Source organism: Garra rufa, chromosome 7, assembly GCF_049309525.1.
Source record: "Garra rufa chromosome 7, GarRuf1.0, whole genome shotgun sequence".
Lineage (NCBI taxonomy): Eukaryota > Metazoa > Chordata > Actinopteri > Cypriniformes > Cyprinidae > Garra > Garra rufa.
The window spans coordinates 11,258,893-11,282,701 of record NC_133367.1 but is presented as its reverse complement, the minus strand read 5'-3'; the positions used below and the strand labels follow the sequence as shown (position 1 = coordinate 11,282,701).

Here is a 23,809-nt window from a genome sequence, read left to right as displayed (position 1 = left end):
GAAATCCAACAAAAACTGCCTCATAAATATAGTTCCTTGTGCTTTAATAGCGTTAAAAAAATGCTTATTTTTCCGGCTAGATTAACCAGTGCGCATGCGCAGTACTGAACGCACGTCTTAGAGCGCCGACTGTTTCTATAGCAACCGGAACTTCTCACGGTAGCTGCAGTGATGCGCTGATTTAACTAATCAACGATTGGCTCTTTCACTAAGAAGGCAGAGCTTCGCGGCCATGATGACCGTTGCATTTTTCCCCATTCAAAACTACACAAGTGACATGTCTTTGGTATTCTATAGTCTTTGATTACACTTCGCTGTGAACTACAACACCCGTAAATAGCAGTCTTAAAGCGGCCACTTCTATTTCCCCTCTCCTGCAACACTACCCCCACTCTGGATGGTGATTAAACTTACACCCCTCCAGCACCATGACTGATATTAAATACATCAACACACATTTAACAAGGCTTTTACCATAGATTTACAGTGTTAATAGAAGGCAGAATTACATTCAACACAATGTCTACCCATATTTCTTTTTTACATATTCATTTATCTTCTTTTTTTCCTTTTAACAATCCATAGGCAGCTCCATTTTCAAAGCATACAGTCCATTTAAGTAACTCCGCTCAATGGAGGCACTGGCCGGTATATTCCAACCCCACGTGACAGGGTAAACAGTCCATAAGGTTGAAGGTCAGTGCTGGGAGGGGTTAAAGAGTAGCTTGTTTAGGGGGGAGTCCTTTTGTTGAAGAATTAATAATTCAGTCCCAACAAGACTAGTGAGGTATTTAAGTCCAGCTTAGTAACCGACTGACTTCTCCACTACTGACCTGTAGAAGTGAAAGAGGTTAACAACAGCCATTGTATACCAATAGGGATGCACGATATTTATCAGACAGATAAATTATCGACCGATATGGGTAAAAATTACGTCATTTTTATTGCTCCGATAAATAAATGAAACCCGATCCGATAAAGTACTCTTGCTGGTAAATCAATCAATCAGTCTGGTTTATCTGAGATTCATCTGCTTTCCGAGTGCAAGTTACTGCAGCTGTAAACTGCAGTGACTCTCGGCCTTTGTCGCGTTTAATACGTCATCATCTGTGTCGTCATCATCGCCTTCGCAGGTCTGGAAGTTTTTCACGGTGACAGAGAAGGACAATGCTACTGCTATTTGCAACACATGTTTAGCAAGGATTCCGAGAGGAGGTAAAAAGCCATTAAGTTTGAACAATCTTATATCTCACTTCAGAGGTCGTCATCGCGGTGAATCTGTTTTAGGGGCTGTTCAAATGTCGCGTCTAAAAACGCGTGGAAAACGCTGAAGCGCCGCCTTCTCTTTCTTTCCAAACCCAAAGTCTTTGCCAAACTGCTCTGTAGTTTGAGCTCCAGTGGTGTCTGCCGTTGCTAAGCAGCCATGACATGCGCTCTCCATAAAGACGCGGTAGTTTCAGCAAAGAATAAATAGATTTTCAGCATTAAAAATCGCTTGCAGTTGCTCTGTTATCAAATTTATTTAAAAATGTTTATTCCTATACAGCTTTGATAAGCTGTTTCTCCACCTTACCAGTGCTTTCAGTGTTATTAAGGGAAAGGATGAAGCTGATTGGTTGGTTCATGTCACATGACCTGCGTTGCGCTTGCGGCATTCTGAAGAGTTGAGATGTTTTTATCTCGATTCTGATGTTTTATTCCCCGCCTTGTACGATTTGGCTGCTGCACACATTTATAATATGATCAATAAGAATGGACTACATGTAAGCTTTACCACAGACATTTGGACATCTGACTTTACTCCATGATGCACTTTTCATTTTTTCCAGGTTGACAAAATGTCAAAGCATTTTATTTTATTTAGAATTGTGGTGCCTTACACAAAAAAAAAAAAAAAAAAAAACATTTTTGAAGCGTCAGGACTGTTTGCTATGATTGTTAGACCCAGATATATAATATAAATTTCATTAGTTTATCTTAGATTTTGTATTCTCCTGTGTGCACAAATTGCGGCCTACCCCTCATTTGGCCGTTAACAGGGTCTGCTTAATCCTGTTGCACCATGCTACCTTCACTCCACTGAACATCCTCTGTGTCCTGCTCTGTCATCGGCACACCTGTGTCATTCATGAAAGGCATGATGCCTGGGTCACCGGAATTTCCAGTTTCCTCCGTGAAGAGACCAGACAAATCCAAGTCAAGTTAAGCTTCATCTTTAAACACCCAGCTGTTCTCCAGGGGTTGCCGGGAATGGTAAGGTTTGAGCTTGTCATGGTGAACAACTATTACTTTGGTCCTCTGGGTTTTCTGGATGCGGTACACTAAATCGTCAAGATGTCCCAGGATAAAGTATGGACCATCGTAGTTGGGGAAAAACTTCCTGATTTTGTTTTTCACTCACTTTGTTCCCTTGACAAGGTACCACACTGCATCACCGACCTTGTATCGTGTCCTGGCTGCTCTCTTGTCATACTGCTTTATAGCATGCTCTACTGATTGGCCCAGTGCATCCCTTGCAACTTGATGTGCCAACTCCAACCTTTCTCTCATCTGAACCACATATTGCGGGATTGTTTGAGTCAGTGTGTTGTTGGGGGGCTTTCCTGCAACCAGGTCAATGGGCTCTGTTATCTCCCGTCCAAAGAGCATCATGTTTGGGGTTTTCTGCAGAGTGGCGTTAAATCTCTCAACCTGTATGGCAAGCCATTTTGAGATTTAATCTATTACCAGTACTAGTATCTATTTTCATGTTACTAGTACTTATTTTTTAGATACTAGTACTTATTCATTAGATACTAGTGCTTATTCATTAGATACTAGTACTTATTCATTAGATACTAGTGCTTATTCATTAGATACTAGTGTCACGTTAAATTAAGGGAGGTCTGGGTCCAGATGCAGGTGAGGAGATATTTAATAATAAAACAATAAACAAACAAACAAAAGGCCAACACGGCACAAAACTAATAGACTTTAAACACAAAAACTGAACAAAACAAGAAACACGATCTAGAGCACGGGTCAGGATAATCAGGAACACAGAGACAGACATCCAGAGACATAAGACAATGCAGCCATGAAGCAGGAGTGAAAGGTGAGAGTTTTTAAAGACCAGATAATAGTGAACAGATGTGAGTGAGCGGTGGTGACCGCTATCTCTGCGCCTGACGCGCCGGAGACCACGATCTCTGCGCCTGACGCGCCGGAGCCCACGATCTCTGTTCCTGACGCGACGGCGACCGCTGTCTCTGTTCCTGACGCGGCGGAGACCGTGCTCTCTGTTTCTGACGCGGCGGTGACTGTGCTTTATGTGCCTGACGTGGCGGTGACTGTGCTCTCTGTTCCTGACGCGGAGGCGACCGCTGTCTCAGTTCCTGACGCGCCGGAGAGCACGATCTCTGTTCCTGACGCGGCGACCGCTGTTTCTGTTCCTGACGCGGAGGCGACCACGCTCTCTGTTCCGGACGCGGCGGTGACCGCGCTCTCTGTTCCTGACGCGGCGGTGACTGCGCTCTCTGTTCCTGACGCGGAGGCGACCGCTGTCTCGGTTCCTGACGCGCCGGAGAGCACGATCTCTGTTCCTGACGCGGCGACCGCTGTCTCTGTTCCTGACGCGGAGGCGACCGCTGTTTATGTTCCTGACGCGGCCCTGACCGCGCTTTCTGCTCCGGACGCGGAGGCGGCCGCGCTCTCTGTTCCTGAAGCGGCGGTGACTGCGCTCTCTGTTCCTGACGCGGCGGTGACTGCGCTCTCTGTGCCTGACGTGGCGGTGTCCGCTGTCTTTGTTCCTGACGCGGAGGCGACCGCTGTCTCGGTTCCTGATGCGGCCGTGACCGCTATCTTTGTGCCTGACGCGCCGGAGACCGCTATCTCTGTTCCTGACGCGGCGGCGAGGCCGGCTCGCGTTCCTCTGGCGGCGAGGCCGGTCCATGGGACTCCACTGCACGGGCCTGGCCCGCCATCCCTCCCCCTGATGTGCCTTCCCCCGTTCCTCCTCCCTCCAGACTTTAGGAACGTCTGGGAGCCGTTCCGTAGGGGAGGGGTACTGTCATGATCGGGGCTGTGGGTATTCCCTCAGCCACCTTAGGTCGCTGTTCCCCTTGCACTGCACTCCCCTGATTGTTCACATCTGTCTTGTCATTAGCACTGATTACACTCACATCTGTTCACAATTATCCGGACTATAAGAACTCTCACTTCTCACTCCTGCTTCATGGCTGCATTGTGGCTTAGACTGTGTTGCCTGTTTTGTTCAGTTTGTGTTTCAGTTTATGTTTAGTGTTGCCGTGTTGGCCTTTTTGTTTGTTTATTTTGTTATTATTTCATTAAACTACTTACCCCGCATTTGGACCCAGATCTCGTCCTTATATACCCGTGACAATATTAAGTTAATATTATTTAATTATACTTTTCTTGTTAACAAAAAATAGAACTAGTTCTTATTTTTTTAGTTGCTAGTAACTTATAAGACCAAAGATATCTTTAACTTAATAGATACTAGTACTTATAAAATTTGCATTTCTGCCCAGTATGCTAATCGCATGTTGAATATTAATGAACCAGCAACGAATAGGATAGAGATTAGACAGGAAATGGTAGGAGACAGATGTATTTTTTTTTTGTTGTTGTTGAGGAAACCACATAGAAAAGAAACAATCATTTGACACAAGCACATAGAAAACTTTATTTTTGTCAGTTTTGTAAATGCTGTTATTTCATAAACATAGTAGCCTAATGTGTTTGTTGTTCATCGAGTGACCTCTGGTGGCAGGATGGAGATAAGACATCAATTTTATTACCTATTATTTTCCTGGTTTTCCTTTTAGCACTGATGCTACAGAGACTGAATGTTTTTACATTAATGTTCTGTACAGGGCACACAAAATACAAACCTTATGGCTTTCAGACAAACATTTTCTATATTAAAAAAAAGGCCAAAAAATAATAAAAATTATATATATATATATTGTTGTTTTCATTGTTGAACATAACTAATAATGATTATGGTTATTATTTCTATAGCACTATTTCACTATAATATACAAAACTAAGTTTTTAGCAGAGTTCTCAAATTTTACTCAAGTGAAAGTATTGATACTCAGTGAACTTTTTACTCAATTAAAAGTACAAGTATCTGGCCAAAACATACTTGATTGAAAGTAAAATGTGCAACTTTGAATTGTACTCAAGTATTAAAGTAGAAGTACTTTTTTTTCTGACAGAAAAGGGAGAGAGGGAGAGAGCAAGGAGAGAACAAAACAAAATACAATTGCACAAGTCAAACACATATCTAGTTCAACAACAACAATTAAACACAGCAGGGCTCGCAAAATTTTAAAATCTCTGGTAGCCCTTCGGGCAGGTAATCTTCAGATTTTGGTAGCCCGAAAATTTATTTAACTAGCCCAAATAAAAAAAGACATTTTTCTTTTTAAATATAGAAAATCAGATAGGAGTCTAAATGTCAATCAAAAATGTTTTCAATACACAAATATAAACAAATATCAAGGAAGGAATGTCATTTCACTATTTAGTTTATATGCAGAATTTTTAAATATCAATTTAAGGCAATTTATTTATTTTGAAGAGCTGCACAAGTAAAATGAGTGGGGTTGTACAATGCACAGTAGCATAGTAAGCCATAAAATGACATGATTTATATTTCAGATACAGGCTCACACAAAAACAAAATATCTTATACAATCGCATTTCAGCTTTTATACCATTTAAAAGGGATAAATTAAGTATATAATTTATTATATTTATTCAAAACTTAAATATTACTGTCTTAATTGTTTATATTTCACATTAATTCTCTGTCACGAGGGGGCGCTTTAGGAGCGCTGAAATATTATGGTTTCCCTAGTAACGGCTGTATACAAAGCAGTATTAACGCAGTTTTATCAGGCATGCAATGAAAATACAGATGACACTTTTCTGAGGACAGTCGGTTCCCTTCAGATACATTCATATAAAGACATCCGTGTGGCGTTTTGACTTTGAAATGTGCAGTACGTATATTTTTATTCAATGACATCATTGCCTTTTGAAGTTTAATCCAGCCCTATCGCGATTCTCGTCTTTCCGTCATCAACTGTAAGACCCCTTAATATTATAATTAAGATTTTTCTTATACTACTTAACATATTTAAAACGTTTAATTGCCTTAAATTTCCAGCTAATCCAATCCAACTAAATTGAGGAGTTTTTTAAGGACCTGCAGGAGCCCTCTACTTTTAGATAGCCTGTCGGGCAGTCCGGTCAAACATTTTGGTAGCCCGACTGGAAAACACAATAGCCCCGGGACGTCAAGCTAGTGATTTTGCAAGCCCTGGGTTGTGAAGGGGCTTTGCAACTGTGGCGAAGTCTTTGACAAACCGTCTATAGTAGGATGCGAGACCCACAAATTGCCTAACTTCATTAACGCTTGTGAGCTGTGGCCACTCTCAAATTTTCTGCACCTTCTCAGGGTCAGTAGCTATACCATGTTCTGAGATGATGTGGCCCAGGTAGACCACCTGGCGGCGGAAGAGACAACACTTTTTCCTTTACGTCCTTGCCCAGCACGATGATGTCATCTAGATACACTAGGCAGATTTCCCACTGCATTCCAGCCAGGACACGATCCATTAAGTGCTAGAACATTGCTGAGGCATTGCAAAGGCCAAAGGGCATGACATTCCACGCAAAGAGCCCCTTCCTGCTACAGAACACAGCTGCTTGTCTAGCCTGTGGGGTCAACTCCACTTGCCAGTAGCTGGAGGCAAGGTCCAATGTGCTAAACCACTTTGCTGTGGACAGAGTATCTAGAGTATCTTGGACTCTTGGGAGTGGGTAGGCGTCTTTTATGGTGGGCTCATTTAATGCCAGGTAGTCTACACACAACTTCACAGCAACAGTACCTTGATTAAACAGTCTAACAGGAACTCGATTACTTGACTGGGCACCAATTATAATCCATGCCATCATCACCTGATGCTTCTCCATGAAGCCTTTAGTTGGACTCAACAGGACGTTGCCCTGTACTTACTCACGGAAATGTGCATTGCCTGGAACAACGTATTCACTTCCTGCTTCAAGGACAGCTGTGTGTGCTATGCAGACCACGTGCACCCAAGGTTTGTTCTTTGGGTTAAAGTACAGAATCTGTTCGCCAAACAGTACAATCTTCTGACTGCCAAAGTGCCTGTGCCTGCTCCAAGAATGGATGCCCCAGAATGACCTCTTGCCCTCAGCTACATCTGCTACAATGAAATTAACATTGACTGTTTGGGTTCCAACTTGCACTGGAACATCAACTTCCCAGAGGACGTCAACATTTATAGGGCTTGTTCCCTGCAGAGCCTGTACAGTCGATAGCTTGAGTGGGGGCCTTACATCAGCCTTGATGGTCTCGTAACAGAGCCGAGGTAACACGCTCCTCCTGGCCCCGCTGTCCAACAGAGCACAGACTTCCATGTCATACAACAGCAGATGAATGCACATTTCTGTCCCGCTTCCCTTAACTCTGAGAACTGTGGAGGTAGGCTGGATGTCTGTAGGCCGAGGAACTGCTGAAGTCACACGTTCCAGATTGAGGCTGGGTGAAGGACATTTGCGCCTCGTGTGACCAATGCCCTGGCAGTTGTGGCATACAATTTCCTCCCAATTGATTTTACTCTTGTTGAATTTTTGCTGACGAGGTTTGAATTCTGCTTTTGAATTTTTCTGTTTCCACGCATGGGTTGATGGCACTGAACTTTCCTTGTCACTCTGATCTCGACATTCACGTACTGCTGCTGCTCTAGTCTTTCTTTCCATCGGTCTTACAGCAGATTGCTTACAGCAAGTTGTGTTACACTAGTGGCGGTTCGACGTGTGGTCTTTGCACAATAGCAGCATCTCCCATAGCATTAGTGAACACTTCGACACTAATAGAGTCCTGTTCCCTCTCAGAGCGATCTGCATAAGCAGTGGAGACTTTTTCGTAAATGTCGTCCCTTAATGCATGGAGTGGCTCAACTGCCCTGTGGACCCTCTGCCTCAGCTCTATTCCAATGGCAACAGCGTGTTCGGATGAAGGGCCGTATGCCGCCTCCACTTCCTCTACAATGCGGGCATAATCCCAACGGCCGGACCTGGGGTTCTTGTGGATCACTGAACCTACTGCACCTACTAGACAAAACCTCATCTGCACAGTCATTGTCCTTTCAGACCAATAATTAGCTCTAGCACAATCCTCAAAGCGGTTTAGGAACTTTTCCATGAAATAGAGCCATTAAACGGACCTGGTTGCAGTGTGGGGATCCTTTCTCTGTGATTGCTGCACTCCTCCCCGTTGTCTGATGACAAGTCATAGAATGTCCGATGTGGTTTCCTTACACGTTGGCTGAATTTAGTAAGCTCTGGGTAATAACAGCCATCAACACTAGAAAAGACAGCTTTATTTTTATCCTATGATACTATGCTGAGCTGCACATCATGTTTATGTGGTTGGCGATTTATTGTAGGTGTGCCTTGAAGCGTCCGTTTGGCTGTAAAATCTGTGCACATTGTGACTAGTTTAAATTTGCTGGAGTACTTTGTGTGTAGCACTGTGTATCGATTCCACTGTTGTGCATATTCTCATTTTCTACCCCACAAATAAATTGATTAGTTGTACTTGCTGTTTGCTGTGATAAGTGTGACTTGTAGCAACAGGTGGGCCTGCTCATTGAAATGGATGTAGGACACGGAGCAAAATTGCATTTAAATGGATTGTTATTATTATCAGTCTTTAAAACTTGAGCTCCCGTTTCATTTAGCCAGTCAACAAATGATATATGTGTTCATTTTGCATCATTGTCTTTCCTTTCATCGCAGCATTCCACAGGCTGTTCGTATTTAAATGAGAATGTTTCCTCACCACTCATGTTCTCTCCCGAGTTTCCGCCATTTTCACCTCTTCTCTGACAACGTCTGGTTCAGTTTTACAGTTTTCAAATGTCCGTATAACTCACCATCTGCAACGAACGAATCCCGGACGAGCCCCCAATGTTACTTCATCCGCTTTAGTGATCTCCAGCAGCAGCGTAACAGCTTGTCAATTCATTTTCGTGCAAAGGATGAGACGGACAAAAGTTACCTATGCATGCCCTTCTTTTACTTATTTTCGTGTTGTCAGGTTCACAGTGCAAACAGCTCCCAAGTGTAATAACTTGAGTGAACGTAAAACAAATCTCCATCCGATTTAACTACACAGCACACAGCGAGAGCGCACATCACATCAGCACATGTGTAGAACTACACTACCCATATTACACTTCGCTGTGGACTACAACACCCATAATTGGCAGTCTTAAAGCAGCCACTTCTATTTCCCCTCTCCTGCAACACTGTGCAAGAGCCACAAGAGAACATTTTGTCACTAAAAACATTGCAGAGAACATTCAGATGATTCAAAAAAGGGATGAGGATAATATTGAACATGACAAAAAGTGGTGAGGACATGTCCCACCCATAAATTTTGCCTATGATTATTCTTTAAAAACAAGGTTTTAATAATTTTAGTAGAATGCACAAACAATTGTAATGTATTTCTGCAGGTTTACTCAAATGAAACTCAATCAACTGCTCATGCAGTGACTCTCAGAGCAGTTCTGGAGATATTGTTCAGGTATTTATGTCCTGATTTAGTGAGGCGGCAGATGTCAATATCACTGCAAAGGTCACACGCGCTTCAGAACGAGTTGCTAACAAAACCACGTGTATGCGCCATTTATTACCACAGAGACACACATAATTCATATTTAAATAGTCTTTTTGTGGCTTAATATTTACAAGTACTAGTACTAGTGGGAGTGTGCTCACCTGTGTGTTAGTGTGTGTGTGTGTGTGTGTGTGTGTGTGAGCAGGGCTTAACTCCTCCATCCACGATACAGAGGAGAATTGGAAACGCAAGACCATGTTAAGACAAAAATGACATGCTGTCGTGTAAATAAGATAAATAACATTAGGCTTTTTAGTGTGTTCAAGGAGAGACATTGCAGGCAAAAACACTGTTTTTTCATGAACCAGTCAAGTTTGAGATTTTGGGATTTTTGGTTTTTCATAGTGTTTTTTCAGACTAGTAGAAGTTTTTTCAGAATGGTATGTTGTGATTGGTTGAACGGCTCAAACGTGACGGAAATGTTACGCCCCTTACCATGCCGTTTCTTGGCGTGACAAGACAGAAACAATAAAACCCATTATAAACCAGGCATTTGTTGCATCCAGTGGGGACATAACTACTGATTATAATGACTCATACTGTTTTTACGCGTTCTTTTGTAGCACTTTATTTAATTGTGTCAATAGATATAAATTAAAAATACATATTTTTAAAGGCTGTTTATGTTACGGGTGTGTGCAGGACGAGACGAGGCGATAGACGTTATTCAAACAAACAACTATATTTAATATCAATCTTCAAAGAGGAACAAGGCAGGAACAGAGATCTTCACACACTTTAGACAACATTAAGGACCGACAATACACTGAACTCAAAGACAGACTTTTAAAGACCAACTAATCATTAAACACAGGTGACGGTGATTACACAAACAAGGGCTAAACCAAAAGATCCTAAAATGACAGGGAGAGACAAAAACAGATGTGAAATGTGACAGTTTAGTCAAAAAGAGTTTTTTTCTTCAACACTGAGCCATAAATCTCCACTTCAGGAACACTTACACACACCAAACTTTACAGTTTTATTCCTTTCTATAGAGGGATTTGTTCGTGTATAATTTGTTTGATTTTATACAATTCAATATATATTTATTTTTAAAATATAATGTTTTTTTTTTATTATGGCCTGACAAAATTTCCTCTGTGGAAACATTTGACACTAATTTGTCATTGACTTCATCAAGTGTTTTTTTATTTATTTTTGTACTAGAAATGTATGCAAATTAGCACATATTTCATTAAATAATGCCTCATTTGCATGTTTAAACTTTTTTTTTTTTTTTTTTTTTTTTTTTTTAGAAAACTTGCAAAAATGTTTGCAATTATCAGTGTAATCTAACAACTGGGTAAATGAGGTGATAACTATTAGTTTTTACCCTATTCACCTGCAGTGTCTTGTCTTAATAAAAGAATAAGGTATAGACCTCTAGCAGCCCTTCGGCATCAAACAAAGGAGGCAGAGAGTTTTTGACAGGTGCCTTGATTTATTTACTCAGATGCAATAAACTTAATCACTGAAGTATTTGTTGTCTTAATTCTTTGTTGCAAATTAACTTCTCAACCTTGTGTTCACCCAGTGATTAACTTCATAGAACAATAACAATGGTACCATAGCACCTTGGCACCGTAAAACTGTAAAGAAAACAAATAAAGAAACATAAATGAAAGTAAATAAACTCAATCAACATTCACAATAAACAAACATTCACTACATTAACTAAACATATGTCACATTTTTCAAATTAATCAACAATAATGTACCAAAGAAATACATAAAAACAAACCAACCTCGCTCTGCTTGCCAAAGGGATACTAAAATCCTAAAGCTTGAATCATCCTCCCGAGCTGTAACTGTTATCTCGAGAATGCTTCAATCATTTTCCTTGAGCAGCTACACCTGCTAGCTCCAGAACACACATGAATTATTCTTGCTCTACTTCCCTTTACTTATATCCTATACATTTATTGCACCCACTTCTCATCAAGACTGAACAATTCATCAAAATAAACTCAAAATTTTGTGTTATGGATTAGTGCTGTTATCAAAACACAAAAAGCTGCAGTTTAATTAAATATACAGTCTGCAGTGCCACATGCTGTATAGCTTTTGTCAGAGCTCTGTTGACATTTTTGCTACTCAACTTCAGCACATGTAGGAGCTATGTTTATGTATGTGTAACAGCTCACGCTAATTCTGTTTTTAATAGTTTCTAAAGGCTTAATTGTGTTTTGAGACTATTTTGTTTCCCACCCAGAGGTTGCATTAGACTTTAACATTGTCCGTCATGGACAGGGTAGTAAAAATTCTGTCGTAATCCATTATTACCCGTCATTTTAATTTCCATATTTTAATTATAGTAACACATTAAATTGCTTTTTTGGATTACGATTTTAATATATTCTAATTTTTATGACCAAAATCGATTCGTAAATTCCAGTCGATCTTTTGGTCTATGCTGTTTTCAGTTGAAGAATGAACAGTAGCCTACATAGTGCGCCTCTCATCCAATAAATCACAATGAAACAAAGTATCAAATTTCAAATAATGTCCATTTCATTAGGAAATTCGAATTCAAGCAATAAATACAGTTTTGGCGCTCTTTAATGTGTGATAGATCGTTGTAACGTCTGTGTAGTTGCCTGTGCGTAATCAAATGCATAGTAAAAAAGTTCATAATAGTTTCATTTTTTTTCTAGATCTAATGCTCTGTCGCTACACTGGAGCGCACTTGCCACCAACTGGGCAGAGGTGGGAATTACAATAGATCACCCTCAGTGTATTCTGTCAAAGTGACAGTTTGCCTTCAGATTTTTCCGTCATTGATACATTAATTCCGTCAATGACGGACAATTTTTGGTTAACGCGACCTCTGTTCCCACCATACAAATAAGTTACTTAAAAGCAGCCATGTTGAATAGGGGTTGAATAATTATGACATAGATGTGTTATTAGAAATATTATAACTAAAAAATATTACATTATATATTGACATTATCACTTTTAATATGCCAGGTTGTATTTGAACTTGAACCAAAGTATTACGTTTTCTGTTTGAAACCATATTGATTGTTGAAAATATCATTGTGAATCAAAGGTGGTATGTGAATAACAGTTCTCTCCTGTTTTTTTTATTTTTATTATTGTTGTTAAATATAACCTTAACTTTGCACCTGAACTTACTTTGTGTGGGAATTTCATTTAAATTATTATGTATTTTTTTGTGTGTGTAACCGGTGGCTTAAAGAGCTATTCTGACTAGATAAATATTTTGCCAAGACTAATCTTGTCTGGTGCCAGAACCATTAAAACAGATTTGTTTATTTTTTTTTTTCTATAGTTAATAATATTTTCATTTAAACTACAGATTGAAATGTTCTTAGCGCCTGTCACCACTACAGAACCGTTATAGATGCAGTATTTATTTTATTTGTAAAGCACCGCAGTCTCCGAGGGGTTGAGTAATTTTGATTGCAGCTGTAGGTCATAAGCTTTGGTCCTGGAGGGCCACTGTCCTGCAGAGTTTAGCTCCAACCCTAATCAAACACACCTGCCTGTTGCTTTCTAGTGATCTTCGAGACATCGAGACATCGATTAGCTTGTTCAGGTGTGTTGGATCTAAACTCTGCAGGACAGTGGCCCTCCAGGACTGAAGTTGTCCTTCCCTGGTCTAGAACATGTACTTGTATGGCAATCTGTGTTGTAAGGAATAATAACATCTTTTCTAAATAGGCTTTCAAACTGCAGTATCACTGAAGAAGGTTATAAAGCTCTGGCTTTAGCTCTGACATCAAACCCTTCACACCTGATAGAGCTGGATCTCACAGGAAATGATCCTGGACAATCAGGAGTGAAGGAGCTCAATGATTTACTACAGGATCCAAACTGTCAACTCAAGACACTGAGGTGAGACATGATCAAATAATGTTACAGAAATGATTGTCAAATAAATGACAATAATCTGGACAATTTGTTTAATCAGAATGATCATATCAGATTCTGTCCCTGCTGAAAAAAAAAACAGCATATGCTAGTTAGGTATGTTTTGGTGCTGGGATGCTGGTTTTATCTGGTTTATGCTGGTACTTTGCTGGTTTATGCTGGTCCTTGACCAGCAACATGACCAGCATAAACCAGCAAAGGACCAGCATTTACCAGCTAAGAACCAGCATTAACCAGCAAAGGACCAGCATAAGCCAGCTAAAACCAGCTTCCCAGCACCAAAACATATCTAACCAGCATAGGCTGGTTTTTTTCAGCAAGGGTGGGTTTTGTTGAACTGTTGATCAAAGTCAAAGTCTGCTTTATTGTCAATCTGCCAAATGTACAGCACATATGTAGCACCCTCTTCCTTCTTAGGCTGGATTACCAGAGCACTTAAGATGGGCACTCAGGTTTGGACAGGGTAGTCTCTCAACTTTACCCTTATTTGTCAGATTGAACACAATAAGGTGTTTCAGTTCAAACTTTTACTGTTTATTGATATATAATTTTTCTCTTAACCAGAAAGGAATTTACAGAAATCACTTAAAGTAACACTAGTACAATATTTATTTAGCAAAATAAAGTTGAAAGAGATACAATAAAATGACCAATGAAACTTTACAAATGTAACAGCAAATTAATTAAATTGGTCTCCCCAAACCAACCGGTTAGCGGCTGCAGTTAGACGGCACCCTTTTAACTTTGATGTTTACACAATTTGAACGTCATCACAAGTTCAAAGGAAACAAAACATCAGACTTTTCCATAGCTAGTGCAGTAGCAAGGTGATAGATGTAAGGAATAATTGATGACGGGCCTTTGAATTCTTCTAAAATAATGCACACCCGAGGTGGTGATGCCGTTACACCTTGGGTGTGCATTATTTTCACAGAATTCAACGGACCAAATTCAATTATTCCGCTTATACTACAGTTACCACACCTCAAGACATCGATCAGATGATATATTTTTAAGCTGTTAATCATCAGAGCAGCGCTAATGACATTAACGCATATGCTAACACGTGTGCAAACTGTATGTGTGTGCATTTGTGAGGGAGAGAGAGAAATCGAGTATATGCTTTCCGTACATAATAAAACGTAATACTGTGGCAAAAACATGGAAAAATCTTTCGTTTTATCCTGTTGTTTACTGTATTTATTTGTTTGGTCAGTGTCGTTGTGGGATTTGGTTATTTTGCTGTTTTGGGCTGTAAGGACCTTTGTAATAACTGAAATCGTGTGGCAAAGTGGTATAGACATAATGCGGTCAAGTACTGCCTGGAACTACATTTCGCCGTGCGTTTCCCTGAAAATAATGCACACCATTAGAATGTTCATCAGCCAATCAGATTCAAGAATTCAATGGCCCTGTAGTATAAAACTAACTTAGCTCACGTGGGCCCACTCAGGGAAGAGGAGGGGGCTCAGCACACTGGATGCTGGATATGTTACTGCTGACCTGAATTGTGTAGCACGGCCACATAAGAGGGATATTTATAAGCAGTTAATGAATTGCTAAATTGCTTATTTATTTGTATCTGCTGGTGCAATTTTATCCCCTTGTCTGTATTGCCCCGCAAAATGTGGTTTCCCCTGTTCTTGTCTCGCGAGAGTTCTGCCGCGCTACGTCAGGGAATTCCCTGACGTCATCTAAAACACCTGATTATACACTTCCGATAAAAGAAGCCTGCATTTCAGCGTTCCAGAGGGCTCTCTGGATATACGATCGTTAAAGCTGTCTTTACCTGTGATTATCAGCCTTTGTGGAAATACTGCACTTGTGGATTAATCTCGTTAAGGATTACGACCTGGTTGGACTGTGTTTCGGGCGATTCTGTTACAGGACAGCGATGTTCCTCGTCTTCGTGCTCACGGACTCAAATGCTTTACCGGTGAGGCCGAAGCAATCGTACACACGCACACACATACACAAACATTGGACTGGTTTTTGGAGTTTACACATGCTCATACTATATGTTGTGTATGTTCATATGTTGTCGCTTTGGTATTGGTCTTTTGCACTGTAAATACATTTGTGGATGGTATCCAATCTTCACGTTGTTTGTCTATTCTGTATAACTCCCTTTGAATAAGGGTTAAGAGAGGGATTACCGAACTAACTTTTATTTGTGTAGCCTGCCTGATTTGGCTGAGCGTTACAACTGCCTGAGGTCTCCCAGTCAGAAAGTCAAACAATTGTACAGTGAGGTGTTGAGCCCCAGCTGGACCAGTTTGTGAATGAGCTGTTGAGTGAATGATGACTGTCAACAGTGCTGTTATTCTGCAGTATGGTATACCTTGATCATTAACATCAACTATTTTTATAGACACTTTTAGTCAAACTATTTAGAGGTTTCTGAACACACTGTAGTTTAATTGCCATCAAGCTCAGATTCACTCTATCACTGTATCTCAACAGCAGGTCTGTGAGTCTCCAGATGATCCAAAACATTCAGTTTCACAAGCCAGTTTTCTCTGTGCTGATGTTTCTCACTCCTTCTGAAAGATCTTGAGGCTTTTAATTGCACACTCTGTATTTGTAAACTGAAAATCATGATCTAGTGAGGTTTTGCTCTTCTGCTCTGTGGGACTTTTCTGTTCTCCTGAGTTTGCTTTAGGACTGAGTGTCCCTCTAGTTTCTTTCAATAACTGTGACTATTAGACTTTGTCTTCAAATATTTAAATATTTATGTATTTATTTGTGTATTCAAATATTCAAAGAAAAGCTTTGAAATTACTAGAGCTCGTTTTAGATTTTTGTTTTATTTATTTATTTATTTATTTTTGTTGTATCGTATCAGCGATACAAAGTAAAGCAGTGGACCTTTAAATCAGAACTGAATTGATTCCTGCTTCATCTTCTGTTCTGCAGGTTTTTGGGTCCTGCTGCAGATGAAGGCTGTCAGTATGTGACTGGAATTGTGGGTAAAAACCCGTTACTCCTGAGAGAGCTGGATCTGAGTGAACATAAACTAGGAGACACACGAGTGAATCAGATCTCTGCTCTACTGGAGGATAAACACTGTCAACTCAACACACTGATGTGAGTATTGCTGCTTTATTTCAAATCTTACATTACTTTTAATAGTACTGTTATTGTAGTTGTTGATATTTTTTCATTAGTTTGAGTCAGGGCAGTTTTTCTCAGCATCACAAAGAGCCACTAATGTGAAGATACTACTATTCCTTGCTGGATCGGGTGTAATGGTCAGACAGTGTTCCCATTATTATACTTGATTTGTAGAAAATGTCTATGATTTTGCATATATATGGCTGTTTTTGTTTCTAAATCATGTTTCCAGGTGTCTGTTAAAACAAAACATAGCGTAGCAAAGACTATAAATAGATTTTAACATGCACATTAACTGAAATTTAAAACTGTTAAAAGAAAAGACTCAGTAAACTAAATATAATACACCACACATCAATATCTCTTCCCTTTGTGATTTTAGCTTTTTAATGTGAAGAGTTGCGTGCTGTGACTCAGTGTTGCTTCAAGCGCATCATTTTGTGCGTCAGATGCGAATACTGTAAACATTTAGTGCTGCACTGTCTATCTATCATATTGATGCCTCATTTTATGTAGAAATATGTAGTTTTTCATTAATGCCTTTTATAACCACGATGCAAATAGCAATGTGTAACATTTTACCAGATCTAGTGCTGCACTTTTATTTGTTGCCCACCAAATAATGTCTTTTCACTAAATGTTTGAATTTACAATTTTTTTAATATTGTGCACTGATTTTTCTAGAATAACTTTTGCTACTCAGTTGTCCACTAACCTTTTTTATCATATATTTTTGCATAGATTATGAATATACATATACATATATATTTTTCATTTTTTTAATTTAATTTTTGATTTTTATTGGAGCAGTATGTATTTAGTAAGTTGTAGTTTTTGTTTTGACAACTATTCATAACTGCTTTTATCGTGAAGTTAGTGTTTCTCAAAATGTAAAATGTCTAATTTTGATGCAGCATATACTGTAAATTGTAAAAACTGAACAAGAGCATTTTAAGAGTCAATGATCAGTATCTGCCTCAAATGTCCTGATCAGTGCAGCACTAAAGCAAATCAACTGCCTTTTCACAACTTATTTGAATGTCTTCAATTTAAGGAAATACATTTATTCATTAAATAAACACATGTGCAAAGTATAATATTTTTAATAAGCAAACTGTCTTTGTTCTTTTCTTGTAATTGTTTAGTCTACAGTATGTTTGAACATTGATCTGTGAGACTAAAGTGATTTATGACAATAGTAGACAGTAACAATTTCATTAGTTAACATTTGCTATTAAATATATTTTGACAGCATTTATTAACCTGTTCATGTTAGTTTATATAATTAATCATTCTTCACGTCAGTTCGCAGTGTATTTACTAATTAACAGAACACTTTTGAATTTAAAGCTGTATTAGTAAATGTTGAAACTTACATTAAGGTTATTAAATGCTAGTTGTTCATCATTAGTTCATGTTAACTAATGTAGTTAATGTTATCAAGTGAAGTTTCATAACTTGGACAAATAAATTAATGGGTAATTTTGCTGATTATCAACCTTTGCATGCCTTTATAACGTTTGTGTAGTTTGTATTATATTTGAATGAACAGTCTTTCTCCATGTTACCTGCACACAGATATCACCATTTAATTGTCAGCAAAAGTCTGCTGGAAGATGCAAAACACATTAGAAAGTTGATCATAGATCTGAGTCATTGTTCTTTCTCTTTCTGTCTTCAGTCTGTGTAGATGCAGTATTACAGAGAAACAGTGTCTCATCCTGACTTCAGCTCTGAAATCAAACCCATCACACCTGAGAGAACTGGACCTGAGCTGGAATCAAATAACAAACACGGGAGTGAATCACTTATGTGATGTACTGAAGGATTCACACTGTAAACTGGAGAGATTGAGGTCAGTAACATTCACATACAAGAATCAAAATGATGAAAATCACTTCAACAGTTTAAACCAAAACACTTTCTACTCAATATCTCATGATGAGGTTCACTTTACATTATATTTATATTTGATTGTTTTACAAGTAATTTTTGAAACTTCTGCTGCATAGTTCAAATTAAAAAGTTTAAAGACTGAGACAATAAAAATAGTTTAGTCACAAACAAATCACATTTTATTATTGCATTTAGAATTTGTGGAGCGCATCACAAAAATGAGACAAAACTTATTAGATACTATATGACACGCACTTTTTTCTTTTTGTTTTGTAAAATATATTTCACATATTTATTTATTAAGTTGTCTTAAAAAAAAGTTAAATTACTGAAATGCTATTCAAATGTATTCTTCTTCTTCTGAAACTAAAATGTCTGACTGCTGCTCCTAGAGCTTTAACTCTACAAACTCCAAACTCCAAACAAGATCTTCAGACTGATCTGATTCCAGTTGCTGGATCTTTTCTGATCAGAATTACGATTGTCATAAAACTAACAATTAAAACTGGACAAATCTCATAGACTTACATTGAGGGAATATTCAAATGATCAACACTATTCAAACTCCAACTGACAAAACTCCCAGAATCCTTTGAGACTCAATCAAACTGCCCTTTTATGTAGACTCTATGGAAGCTCATTTAAACTCATGCTAGCAATTTGCTTATCATGCTAGCAATGGACTATCTAATTCACAGACTCCGTCAAAACCTTCCATCATAGAAACAAATCCAGTGAATCAAATCAAAAGAAATAGAGAAAAAGTAACAATTGCAACTATTAAGGACTCAGCAGGGAAGCCCACCAACTCTCCACAAAAAAAAAAATACAATATTTCGAAACTTCTATGCTAAACTTTATTCATCTGATAATAACACAAGGCAAGAGGATATTAATTCATTTTTTAATAATATTAAACTCCCAAAACTTAACACAGAACAAATCAGTGCACTGGACAAACCAATCAGAGAATAAGAGCTTCATATGGCCCTAAATCAAATGCCGAACAATAAAGCACCAGGACCCGACGGCTTCCCAGCTGAGTTTTATAAACACTTCTGGTCCATTTTATCCCCATTATTCATCTAAGCAATAACCGAAATTAAAGAAATTACCAGTACACATGAACACAGCAACTATTTCACTCATCCCCAAACCTAATAAAGATCCAACCCTTCTGTCAAATTACCGTCCTATATCCCTTATCAACGTAAACATCAAAATACTCAGCAAAGCTCTGGCACATAGAATTGAAAAAAATATCCCATTTATAATCCACCCAGATCAGACAGGTTTCATCAAAGGTAGGCAGACTATATGATTTAAATCATTATTCATTACTACAGCAGAAAGACACCCTCATAGTCACTTTAGATGCAGAAAAAGCATTCGACAGAGTCAACTGGAACTTTCTATTCACCACACTACAAAAATGTGGCTTTGGGGAGTCGTTTATTAATTGGGCTAAGATTTTATACGCAACACCTTCAGCCACAGTCAACACCAATGGACTAACATCACAAAGCTTCACACTACACAGGGGGACTAGGCAGGGATGTCCACTCTCTCCATCTTTATTCACCATCTTCATTGAACCCTTAGCAGCAGCCATCCGCCAGAATCCACTCATCAAAGGAATTCACACACCCCAAACCCAACATAAGATTAGTTTATATACTGATGATATTTTACTCTTTTTGCAAATTCCTCAGTCATCTCTACAAGAAATAACTAAAACCATTGATTCATACAATAAAATCTCAGATTAAGCAATAAATTGGAATAAATCTTCAATTCTCCTACTACATTAAACTAAATGGGATGTGGCAGCCCAGGTATCACCCATTCCTCTATGCACAGGTCACATCACTTACTTAGGCATTAAGGTTTCCTTCAGGCTGTCAGAGCTGACTGGACTCAATTTCACTCCTATACTAAAAACATTAGAAGACAACCTTAATCGCCACCAAGGATAAAATTAAGCACTTTACAAAAACCCAAATCTTTAGGAGGCTTAGAAGCCCCACATTTTTACCATTACTCACTAGCAAACCAACTCCAATACATGTACAGTATAAATGGACTCACCCCACCCAGTCAGACATCATTTGGCTAGATATAGAACAATCACTTTGCAAAAACGAACACACATCAGGCATTAAATTTCTCAGTCAGTCCATTAAACATCACTCATGCTTCAAAGCCTTGACAATAGCTTAAGCTCTGACGGCCTGGTGGAAATATCATCAAATCATAAACTCCAATCTAGCTCCATCTAACTTCACCCCACTCTGGAATAACCCTGACTTCACAAGTAACAAAAAACACTCAGTTTTCATAAATGGGCAGAAAAGGGTATCACACATATTAATCACATTTTTCAGTCAAACAATTTGGTTTCATTTTCCTACCTAGTCCAGGAGTACGGTATTGGAAGCAATCAATTCTTGAATTATTTGCAACTCAAATCAGCTGTTTTATCTAAAATCAATACAAGAACCACCAGTCTTCAGCTTCCCTCCGCAGTAGCAGATTTAGTTAATATATCATCCCCAAAAAAATTACTTTCTAAATTATACAAAATGATAACCAATTCAAATAAAACCTTAAGTTTACCAATAACCAAATGGGAAGAAGACCTTTCTATTGCTCCTGATACTGACTTCTGGACTCAGATTTGTTGTAATATTTATTTCATGACTAAAAACGCCCACCTTCAGCTCATTCAATATAAGACCCTTCATAGAACACACTACAATGGGGAAAGGCTTGCTAAGGGGCCGTTCACATGTAATGTCTTTTCGGATTGCGCGCGCATAATGGAAGCGACGCGGTCGCGACGTGCACGCGGTGCGACACGCTCGTTTTTCCAGGCGAAAAGAAATTGCTTGCACTGCTCACAAAATAGTCCGGACACATATATCCAGGCCACATGGCACTGCCCACCCATTAAACAATTTTGGGAAGATTGGGAAGTCACTAAATCCCTATCCCACCTCCTGGGCTGTCGCATCCCATTATCCCCTTCACTCTGTCTACTGGGCGATCTATCAACACTCAATCAGGAAATAACAAACAACAGGATACTCCTCCTAACTCTAGCCATTGCCAAGAAAACTATCTTCTTGAACTGGAAGTCCTGAAACACTATAATGTAACACACTGGAAATATTTGCTCACAGAATACATCTCCCTAGAATATTTTTCACCTCCTTACAACTATACATCAGAACCACAATATTCAACATCAGACCTCACTCAGCTCTTACTAATCTGACACATTTATCTTAATTATGTATTCACAAAATATTATACGTATTTATACAAGGTATTAGTAATATGAGTGTTTTCATTATTATTATTCTTTTTATTATTATTATTATTATTATTATTATTATTATTAGTGTTGTTGTTTTAATTATTTGTTTTTATCACTATTAATATCATTGAAACATTGAGCAGTAATAAATTGATGGGATAGTGTTTTGTAAGGACGGTAACGGTTTAATGAAGATTTTATCATTGAATATACATAATTACAAATCTATAAATATATATAAATTAAAACTACACCCAACAAATACCACTCATGTTTTTAATGCACCGCATGTTGATTTTAATGCACCACACCCTTTTAATGCACCGCTTAAGCTTACATACATATGATGTCTATAATCATCTTTCAATAAAGCACTCAGACTGCAGGGAAAGAAAAAGAGGAAAAAAATATTCTAACTAATAAATAATTAGATTTAAAGTAAACTTTGTAATGATTGTTTACATGGTGTTTTGGAGAAATATGAGATTTGCATCTTCTGCTACAATAGACAAAAGAATAAACAAAAAAGCTAAGCACACATAACTAGTGAGATGATTACAAACAGATTATGGGAACTACAGACTATATGCCTACTGTTGTACGTTTGATAATGTAAGACAGTAAGCCGCCACATGTGAAACTGATGCTACTTTTATTAACAGAGCTCATGTCACAAACACCACACTCACATCAATATAACTCCTGTGTTCACAGCAAAGACACAATGAGAGAGTGAAGATGGGCCTTACGTTCACTCAGAAATGTTTCTCACCAGATTCAAGTTTGTGAACTTGAACGTGAATTTGCAGTGTTTATTGATATAAGCTGATAGACACAGAAGTGACCGTAAAATACTGCTTCTCACAACAATATATCATTAACATAGGCTCTTACGCCTGTTTCACACATACTCCGTATGCAGTGAGTATGCAGTCTGTGTGCGGTGCAGAAGCAGCACGGACTCGTTTTGCTTTCACACAGGACGTGTTTGCAGTCCGTTCCTGATCCGTGGCTGTTTATCACAAACACACCATTTATCCCTTATTTTGATTTCAAATTCAAACGTGCTTTTTAAGCATTGTGATCCTCTTTTATCACAGTACACTAATACAATCGTTAATAGACATATTCGCGTTTAAACTCAATAAATATAAACAACGTATTATTCGATGCACTTGACTTCTAGATTTGTATATTAAGTTGCTCAAGAAGTTGCAACACATTTAAACACAGCATAAGTATATTAATTTTCTTATTGAAATTGGGCTATCACAAATATTTTATATTAAAAGTTACCACAGAGAGAAACAGACGGCTCTCGTGCCTTTCTTTCGCATTAAATCTTTATTAAAAACAATCCTTTAAAGAACTTTTATACCTGGACAAGTGCATCTATTATGTTGACTTGCACTTTTCCTTGTTTTTAACCTAACCAAAAAGCCACATGTTGTCTGTGAAACACAGTAGACTTCATTTATATGCATTTATGGTGTGATCATTACATTTCCGTGTTAATCCATGTTAATTTTTACAGCGAACAATGCAATGTCACTTTAATTCAGCGCGTGCAGCACAGCAAAAAATAGACTCGGTGCAGAAACGATCGCTGCACTGCTGCAAACACACCGCTTCTGGGACGCACTGCCGGACAGCAAACGCGTGCGGTGTGAACGCTCTAATCCGTTAACATGGGTGCGGAAATAAAACGCAACGCATACGCACTGCAGACGGAGTATGTGTGAAACACGCGTTTGTTGTCCGGCAGTGCGTTCCAGAAGCGGTGCGTTTGCAGCAGTGCAGCGATCGTTTCTGCACCGAGTGTAAAAATTAACATGGATTGACACGGAAATGTA

General features: G+C 38.7%; 1 protein-coding gene across 1 annotated transcript in view; it reads left to right on the top strand.

Moving 5' to 3' along the window:
* Positions 1 to 23,809, top strand: part of LOC141337915 (NACHT, LRR and PYD domains-containing protein 12-like) — a 42,536-nt gene that overhangs the window by 10,259 nt on the left and 8,468 nt on the right. Inside the window, exons 11-13 of the mRNA XM_073843490.1 lie at positions 12,385 to 12,436; positions 13,418 to 13,591; positions 18,423 to 18,596. Of these exons, the coding sequence (XP_073699591.1) occupies positions 12,385 to 12,436; positions 13,418 to 13,591; positions 18,423 to 18,596 (400 nt within the window). The remainder of the gene's footprint in view (positions 1 to 12,384; positions 12,437 to 13,417; positions 13,592 to 18,422; positions 18,597 to 23,809) is intronic.